The 10087-nt window shown below is 37.9% G+C and overlaps 1 protein-coding gene across 2 annotated transcripts in view; it reads right to left on the bottom strand.

Moving 5' to 3' along the window:
• The window catches only part of TRIM24 (tripartite motif containing 24), a 94038-nt gene that overhangs the window by 24312 nt on the left and 59639 nt on the right, over nt 1-10087 (bottom strand). For both annotated transcript variants that reach the window (XM_034672871.1, XM_034672868.1), the window contains exons 7-8: nt 8728-8874; nt 724-841 (exon numbers count right to left, since the gene is read on the bottom strand). In XM_034672871.1, coding sequence (XP_034528762.1) covers nt 724-841; nt 8728-8874 — 265 coding nt within the window. The remainder of the gene's footprint in view (nt 1-723; nt 842-8727; nt 8875-10087) is intronic.

The raw sequence follows: 10087 nt of genomic DNA, 5'->3' as shown, positions 1-10087 counted from the left end.
AAAAAAAAAAAAAAAAAAAAAAAAGAAAAAATCTTTAAAAAAAAAAAAAAAATAAAGTAGTAACTTCCTCAACTGCCTGCAAAGGTATTTGAGCTCCTAATCTTACCAAAATAATAGTCTCCCTTTGTGATAATTCAGTGGGCTCCAATACTTAAAACTGGGGCACTTTTCTGCGTGCATGTTACACTCTAATTAGGAAGTTTAAAAATATATAGTTATTACATAAAAGGCAGAATAAAAAAATGAAAAGTCTTCCCTAGCAAGATCAAGCAAATAAACTCTTAGGCGCTTCATGACTGAGTATAAAAAAAGTAAGCCAATAAAAGAAATACTATTTTATCAGAAAATATTCCAAATACCAAAACTCCTGTATTGATGGCAGTTACGAGTCAAAAGTTTTATTACCCCATTCTGATAAACCTATAGTTAACAATACAAACAAGATTCTATGGAAAAAAGAACTTCTAAATTCCAAAGTCTAGATACCCTGAGTCAATAAAAAGGATGTTCATATCATCCATTTACTTATATGAGTATTTGTATTCATACACATGTCACACATACACGTAACATTAATAAAATACTTGCAAAAATTCCATATCTTCAAAACAAGGTAATAAAAACATTTTGGGGGTGGAAGGAAGACATTTTCAATAACATAGCATAATCATTAAGAGTTCCAGAAACAAACGGCACTTTGAGAAAAACGACACATGGGCCTACCTAAATTGATAATATTTTGAGCCCAGAAACTAGGATCACAGTGAAACTGGATGGTATTGTTGGTCACTGGGGAAGCATCACACCTTGCTCGAAGAAGGTGCCGTAACCGGTATGTAATCTAGAAGAAAGGAGAGACAACTAAACATTGATGTCTTTAATCAGGCAAATAATTTATTACGTTCCCAGTAAATACACAAAAAACGGTCTCTGGTATGTATGCTAACACAAAATAACTAACCATATCTAAGTTATACATGTGGATAAGTTTTTTTTTAACATGCGAAAAGTTTGAGATATAATTCAATTAGTTATACTAATGAATATAAAACTGAGAAGTATCTTAAAGTGATAGGTTAAAGTCAGTTTTTTGAATTACGAAAACATCAGAGAAGCACCAACTAAATATTTATAAAATAAATTTTAACACATTTTGCTCTTTTATGTATTTTACTTACTCTTTTAAAGAATTCAACATTTAGATTAGGGGGTTAATGAGTTATGGAAAGTACAAATTAATCTCAGCCCCAAACCAGGCCTGCTAGGGATGGTTCTCCTTGCGCCTATGTTTTGAATCTCATGTCATGACACCACACTCACCCACCTCCTTCCGCACTGCAGTCCTCAGTGAATACCTGGTCATTCTCCCTCAGTCCTTGAATAATTTAGTTCCTGGCTCATTATCACCATCTCTAGCATTACTCTTGTCATAATTCTTGATGATTTTAATATACAACCAGCTGATCCTTCTTTCCAGCTTCCTCTAGTGCCCAGGTACCAATAATCTTATAAACCTTAAGGGTCCTGTGTTTGCTCTTATAATTTTTCCCTATCCTTTGATCTCGCCTCACCATTAACCTTACCCAGCTGAAATCCCAGGGTCAATCACCATTACCACCTTGCAGATACCCTCAATATCTCTTTCTCTCACATAACCCATCAGATATATTCCCTTCCCTCTCAACCTTTCCCCAAACAAAACAAAACCACCCTGGTTAAACCCAACTTTTGCCCAGATATAACTGGACTAATAAACACATCACAGTTTACTTCAGGTTGGCCCCTGAGGTTGACTGGCTATCATGACATTTTTGTGGTACTTTACTTCCCTACTCTCCTAGATGACTATTCAAATTTTCCTCTCACATCTCTAGCACCTCCTTCCTCTCCCATTCTCAATCTCAGCTGATGATTTTGCTTATGATTTTACTGAGAAGGCAGGAACAATCAGAGATCATCTACAAATTCTCACCACTTGTATTAGTGTTCCCACCTATTATAATGGATTAAATGGCCATGTTTCCTTTTTCTTTTTTTTTTAAGATTTTATTTATTTGAGAGAGTGAATGAGAGAGAGTGCACACTCGGAGCTGGAGTGGGGGGATGGGGGTGTGTAGAGAATCTCAAGCAAACTCCCCCACGGAGCATGGAGCCTGACATGGGGCTTGATCCCAGGACCCTGAGATCATGACCTGAGCTGAAATCAAGACTCCTAAGCTTAATCAACTCAGCCACCCAGGTGCCCCTAAATGGCCATGCTTCTAAAGCCAGTCCTCCCATTTGTGCAACAGTAGCCAACCCTTCCTGCCTACTCACAGACACTGCTCAGCAATTTTCTTCCTTCTCCTGTACCACGTAAGCTTCCATTTTACTGGATCACTCTTGTTAACATATAAACATGTTTTAACTTTTCCCAGCTAAAAACAAAACTCTTGACTCCTTTTCTCCTACCATCCATTGCCCCATTTCTGCTCTTTTTTTTTTACAGCAAACTCTTTAAAAAACTCATCTATTTTTACTCCCCCCCGTTTCCCTCCTCCCATTCCTTTCTGAAACCATTTCCTTCACTTGCCTTTCAGCATACTATACTCTCCTCAAGGTTTTTCTTTTATTTTACCAGTTGCTACTCTTTGGGGCCACTGAGAATAGGTTTGGGTTCCAATGTGCCATCACGGCCTCCAGTGTTAGTTCTTTCAGTCTTGCAACTGCCCTCTTTTCTCCTATACCCACATAGTTTTAGTGATCTCATAGAGTCTCACAGTTTAAATGACTCCTTAATTTGTATCTCAAGTCTGGATCTCTCTGTTGAACTTGCACTTCCAACTGCTCAGTCAACATCTCCACCTGGTTGTCTGACAGGCACCTCAAATTTAATATGTCTGAAAGGGAACTTCTGATCTTTCTCCTCAGGTCTGCTTGTCTTATAATCTTCCCCATCTCCATTATTGGCAGCACTACTTTTCCTACTGCTTAGTTTCTGGTTCTTTTCTTTTTCTCAAGCCCTACATTCAACCTGTCAGTAAATCCTACTGGCTCTATCCTTATGGATAACCTACCAGTTTTCCCATCAACTCTACTAATTCTCCTGCTACCACCTTGGAAAAGCCACCTTACTGCAGTAAGATTCTAACTGGTCTCCCTTATTTCTCCCTTGCCCTCAACTACCTGTACTCTATTTGCAACAGCCACAGTGATTAGAATATAACTTGTATAGTATCCTCTTTCTCCTCAAGTCCCCCTCTCCAATGGTTCCCCATCTTACTCAGAATAAAAACACAGTCCTCATAATGAACTACAACGCTCTGACTTTGCATTATTTCTCTGATCTTACTCGTACTACTTTCTCCTTTCCGCTCCTTCACTCTGTTCCGGCCCCTCAGGCCTCCTTGTATCCATATCACAAAAACTTCCACCTCTATCTTTGCACTTGCTCTGCGAGAATTTACTTCCCTTGAGTATCTACTTCCCACAGGGCTTGCTTCCTCACTTCCTTCAGTATTTGCTCAAATATCACTACAATCCCTACCCCAATGTTCCCGATGTTCCTTTCCTTAACTTTTCTCTAGAGCACTTAATACCATGTCACAGTATACATATTTTACTTATTTCAGTACTGTCTCTCTCCACTAAAATGCAACTGCTTGAGGGCAAAGATTTTATTTTGTTTTCTGTTCTCCCAGTGCTTAGAATGCTGCCTAATATATAGCAGGTATTCAATAAGTAAGTGTTGAATAAATAAATTTGCATCAGTTGCTAAATTATTTCCAGCAGCTATAATAAATTCTGAATAAAAAACCATGAACTTGGGGCGCCTGGGTGGCACAGTGGTTAAGCATCTGCCTTCGGCTCAGGGCGTGATCCCAGCGTTATGGGATCGAGCCCCACATCAGGCTCCTCTGCTGTGAGCCTGCTTCTTTCTCTCCCACCCCCCCTGCTTGTGTTCCCTCTCTCGCTGGCTGTCTCTATCTCTGTCGAATAAATAAATAAAATCTTTAAAACAAACAAACAAACAAATCATTAACTTATTTTGCAACTATGTGGAATACATGGCACACTGTGTAGCAAACAGTGTTCAACACAATGTTCTCCTCCCTAAGTTTTTCTCCCTTTAATTTTTTACATCCTCTAACAGTTTTCACTGTAAAATTGCTAACCAAAATAATTATTCCAAGAATTTTCCTTCATAAATACACTCATGTTTTATCATTTCCCAAAATTTAATCATTTTGAAATAATTTTAAAATTGTAGAAAACTGAAATCTTCACCCAGATTTCCCAACTGTTAATGTATTAGCACATTTGTTCCAGCACCTGCCCAACTGCTTCTGCAAAAGTACCACTATTATTACTTGTCTTTTTCTTTTTCTTTTTTTTTTTTTAAAGATTTTATTTATTCATTCGACAGAGATAGAGACAGCCAGTGAGAGAGGGAACACAGCAGGGGAGTGGGAGAGGAAGAAGCAGGCTCATAGCGGAAGAGCCTGATGTGGGGCTCGATCCCATAACGCCAGGATCACGCCCTGAGCCGAAGGCAGACGCTTAACTGCTGTGCCACCCAGGCGCCCCTACTTGTCTTTTTCTAAACCTTTTGACAGAGAGTTGCAGACAGGAGGTTCTGTCTACCTCAAACACTCCAGTGAGTGTATCTTAAAACAAAGACCCTCTAACATGAGCAGCAAGTTCCAAATTCCAAAAGCAGGTTTGTCACAACATTACATTCCAATCCAAAGACCTCATTCAAATGGCAACTCTCCCCACAGGGACACTTCCCAGAATGCTATCAAGGAATACAGATTGTATTTAGTTGCCATGTCTCTGCAGTTCCTTGGTCTTTCCCTGTCATCTATGTCCTTGATGGCTTTGAAGAGTTCGGGTCTTATATTCTGCAAGATGACCTTCAACTCAAGTCTGAGTGTAGTTCTTCCTGATCAGACTTAGTAAAGCATTCTTGTCAGGAATCCCACACAAATCATAATGTGCATTTCTTAGTGCATCAGATCAGGAAGCTCAGGAAGTCAATCTGTCCCACAACTGCTGATACAAATCCTCATCACCCGGCATTTTCGTGCCCAGTTTCTCCACCTTAAATTCACTGGGTTTCCCCTTGTAACTGATTAGTATTTTGAAAGAGGTTTTTTAGGATTACACTGAAATCCTATTCCATCAATTCTCTACTCACTAGATTAGTATACTTTGATGACTCCTTAACTACAAGAGTGACCAAATGTGCTTCTTCATATCTACTTATTCTTTCTACATTTATTGATTTACATTAGGACATAACTTTTCCCTTCTTTATCATTTATGTAGAAAAATGGTTAAAATCAGAAATGTGAGCACTTTCTTAAAAGAAAATCAGCTCTAAATAAAGGGAACTATGAGGTAAATCCCTGGGGACATACCTTTCTCTTTTTCAGGTACTAAGCTATCAATCTCTTATTTTGCTGTTGAGAAGCTAAAAGACACAATTTATTTACAACTCAGATAGCTAGTATCTACCTGCTAATTAAGTTGTGCCAAGGTCTAAAAGTAGTATCAAACTCGGGCAAACTCTACTTATTAAGTGACATTTTTTTTTCCTGATGTCTTTTGCTGTCAAGATATAAGAGCTCTCTTACCATCGAATTATTTCTTGCTTCCTTCTAAATTATGTAAGGATAAATTCAGTGTTAACAGGTTGACAGAAGAATCCTGTGAAAATCTTTCAAAATATATTTAAAACTGGACTTCTGAAAAGATTCCACTGTTGCCCTGGGTTTTGTTTTTCATTGACCATAATTCCTATAGCAAAAAGATGAACTGAGAACTGCAGGCTTGAAATTTCAGACCTGCAAGGCATTTCTTCTTATTTTTTTAAGCACATAAAAACCATCATTTAAAGGATAACCTGAGTAAACAAGGCTATACGTACCAAGCATAAGAACTATGAAGAACAGAGCTGTAGAATATAGCAATTTTCAAATTTTGAGGTTGGAAACCCTTATAAGTGTTTATAAATAATCATGAGCCTCAGCTCTGTATGCATTCATTACAGGCAAATTATTTTATTAACTACATTGGCTACTGATAATGCCTTAAGACCCACTTGGATTCCATAGGCTTTTAAAAATTTGGAAAAAATGATTTAGTCAATTAGGTATTGGTTCCATATAATTGATTCCTTATAATTTGCTGAACCAATTTTCTCCTATATATAAAATAAAACAACCTCCCTCTCTCCTATGTCAAGAAATCATTGTGCAGATTAAGTAATTCCATCTTCTATTTTTATTGTTTCCTCTTGTTATAGTCATAGTAAACAAAATCATAGAATTAGAGAAATTTTTAAACAGAAGAGATTAAGTATCTGATTGTATGAATGTCGTCTTACATATATGTAAAAACAATATTCAATATTCCTAATTTTTCATTCATAATTGAAAAAAGACAATTCTCTCATTTTCTTTATTTCTGTTTCACTTTCAGAAAAATATTCAGGAAAACAGAGAAGATATGTAGTATATATAAGCTGTTTTGCATTACGTCAATATAGCACTTTAAAAAAGGAAAAAAGACTCAAGAAAGAGTACATTATTGAATATCATGAAAGAAAAAAATTCTAAGAGTGAATACAATGCATGACTAGCAATAGTTGTAGAAATAGTTACAAATCAGTTTTTGATAAGTCTTGAACTCAATATTTGAACCTAGTTTATAGAAGTTTATCCAGAAGTACATTTCCTTATTTCGAATTGGTCACAGAAAAATTCTGCCACTTGATTCCAGAAATGGAACAGGTGAACAGAAAGCTGATTTGGATGTGTCCTAATTTGATTTCGAAGGATAATTCTCTGTGGAATCCTTAATAAAATGAAGGTAAGTCAAACTGTTTTTGACTTCCAGTGGCTAAGTATCTTCAAGATCCTTGCTACTAAAGGCATGGTTGACAGACTAGTGGCATTAGCACCTCCCAGGAGCTTGTGAGAAATACAGAATCTGGCTCCACTCCACAACTATTAAACTAGAATCCTCAGGTCATTAGTAGTATGCAGTGACTAAATATCTTCAGTAGCAAGGTTATAGATTACTATCAAAATTGTTCATCAAATAACACAGCCACTCTTCTGTAGCAAATAGGGTTGAAATATACAGTACCATATATGAATGACAGAGTAAACAATGTACTGTGGACAAGAGAAACACAGCCTCTAAGCTCAGGTGTCCAAGATAGAATTCTGGTTATACCTCTTTTAAAATTTTATTTATTTATTTGACACAGAGAGAGACACCCAGCAAGAGAGGGAACACAAGCAGGGGGAGTGGGAGAGGAAGAAGCAGGCTCCCAGCGTAGGAGCCTGATGTGGGGCTCGATCCCAGAACACCGGGATCACGCCCTGAGCCGAAGGCAGACGCTTAACGACTGAGCCACCCAGGCGCCCCTGGTTATACCTCTTAATTGTGTAACCTTAGGCATGTGACTTTGTGCCTTGGTTTCATCATCTATACAATAAGGGTGGGTAGGTATACCTAGCTTTTTTTTAAAAAGATTTATTTGAGAGAGAGAAAGAAAGAGCGCGCAGACGCATATGAGGGCGCACGAGGGGGGGGGTTGGGAGAGGAGAGGCAGAGGAAGAGTCTTAAGCAGACTATGAGCTGAGTGTGGAGCCTGATGTGAGGCTCGATCTTGCGACCCTGAGACCATGACCTAAGTTGAAACCAAGAGTCAGAAGCTTAACTGAATGTGCCACCCAAGTGCTCCTAGGTAGACCTAGCTATAAAAAAATGACCCAGCAATTGCACTACTAAGTAGTGCAAAGGATACAAAAATTCTGATTCAAAGGGGCACATGCACCCCGATGTTTACAGCAGCATTATCAACAATAGCCAAATGATGGAAAGAGTCCAAATGTCCACTGACTGATGAATGGATAAAGATGTGTATATATACACAATGGACTATTACCCAGACATCAAAAAGAATGAAATCTTGCCATTTGCAATGACATGGGTGGAGCTAGAGAACATTATGCTAAGTGAGATCAGTCAGAGAAAGAAATACCATATGATTTCACTCATATGTGGAATTTAAGAAACAAAAAAGATGAACACAGGGGAAAGGGGTGAAAAAAGAGAGGGAGGCAAACCTTAAGAGACTCGTAATTATAGAGAACAAATTGAGGGTGGATTGGGGGGGGGATGTGGGCAGGGGATAAGCTAAATGGGTGCTGCAGATTAAGGAGGGCACTTGTTCTGACGAGCACTGGGTATTACATGTAAGTGATGAATCACTGAATTCTACTCCTGAAACCAATATTACACTATATGTTAACTAACTAGAATTTAAATAAAAACTTCAAACAAACAAACAAACAACACCCCCCCCAAATTATGCATAAGTTTAAGAGAAATATTACATGGAAAATGCTTAGAATTAGTGTCTGGCACACTATAGATGATCAGGAAATATTTACTATTATCATTATTTTTAGTATTAAGTTCAATAGCCACTGAGAGAAAACCTGGAAAAGAACAAAACAGGAAAGACAATGGTAGAGTAAAACTGAAGTTATACCTAAACCATGGCAGTTAAATATATTTTTTAAAACCAAAATATTTTGATCAATTAAAACTACAAATAGGTAAAAAAAAAAAAATTAGAAATAGGTAAAGGGCAATGAAGAACAAAGAGACTGCACTGTTTCTCTGTGTTTTGATGGTATGTTAAGTGCATTGCTCAGTGTATCTTACCAGTCGCTTGCTATAAAGTAATGCTGTACTGCTGCCACTGGAAACTGCCCATTTAGAAAAATGCATGACATGTTCCAATTGTTTAGAAAGTCCAGCCACTTCCTGTTGTTGTTGCATAAGTTTCATGCGATGGTCCTTTGCAAGACTCTGAAAAGAAGAAAATTTCAAAATTTGTCCTGTATATAACACATTTTAATGGTCATTTTCAGATTACCAAATTAGAATAACTGCCACCTGTGAGAACCCAAATGACAGAAACTTAAAATATGCTGTTTTCCTCCCTTAGTATAAAGGATCACTCTCACTGTCACAAAACACTATTCCCCAAACACTGCAGAGGTTCTGCTGCTGCCACCATCATTGCCACTGCCATCACTGTCTCTGCACACCCCCACCCCAGGCCCTTGGTCTAGTCTGACATATTCTGGAATTTAGGTCTCTGTTCATGCAAGTTCCAATATCCAAAAAGGGGCAAAAGCCATAGATTGATTATGATACAGTAAATGCCTGTTAAATTCAATACTCACAAATAAAATAGATATATTATCCAGCAATTTAATAAAATTACCAGATCACACGATTTGTGCAATCGCAGGATTTCACTTTTCAAGGCATTCTAGTCTTGGCTGCAACCACTTTGTGCCCAGTCATGCCATATGGTAGACAACACTCATACTTTGTATGTGGTTAGAAAAGGATAGGATTTTTGTCTATTGAGAATTACCTTGGCAGCCAATTGATAAAATGAGTAGAGGTGCCAATGCATTTTCAGAAAAACTACATAAAAGCAGAATACAGAATATCTCTAAGCAAAGAACACAAGAGAGAACACAGATTAATCAAAAGTAGAGAGCACTGGGGGTGCCTGGGTGGGTGGCTCAGTCTGTTAAGCGTCCAACTCTTGGTTTCAGCTCAGGTCATGATCTCAGGGTCCTAGCATAGAGCCCCACATCAGACTCTGTGCTCATCGGGGAGTCTGCCTGGGATTTTCCCTCTCCCATTGCCCCTCCCCCCTGTTTGCGCATGTATGTTCTCTCTAAAATAAAGAAGTAAATCTTAAAAAAAAAAAGAGAGAGAGAGAGAGAGAGCACGCTGAACTTGGGTTATTTTAAAGTTCTCTATCCAAAAGTCTTTGTCTGCAAGGAAAGGGGAAGACAATAGAGTTTTCTACTGATCCTGAAGTTTAAAAGTAAAATTGCTACACTCCAATATGGATTTACATTCTCATTCTAAAAAAAGGAACCTAGATCCTGTCTCTAGTCAGTTTCAAATTTGGAAAATACACAGGTGCTGAAGTGAATTAAGGGAAAAACTGCAATGATGGGTCAATGGCTTTGTCAGGTCTAATTTCAGTTTAGAG

The sequence above is a fragment of the Ailuropoda melanoleuca genome, chromosome 1, assembly GCF_002007445.2.
Source record: "Ailuropoda melanoleuca isolate Jingjing chromosome 1, ASM200744v2, whole genome shotgun sequence".
Taxonomy (NCBI): domain Eukaryota; kingdom Metazoa; phylum Chordata; class Mammalia; order Carnivora; family Ursidae; genus Ailuropoda; species Ailuropoda melanoleuca.
Note: the sequence above shows the minus strand (reverse complement) of the source record. Positions and strands in the feature narration are given on the sequence as shown.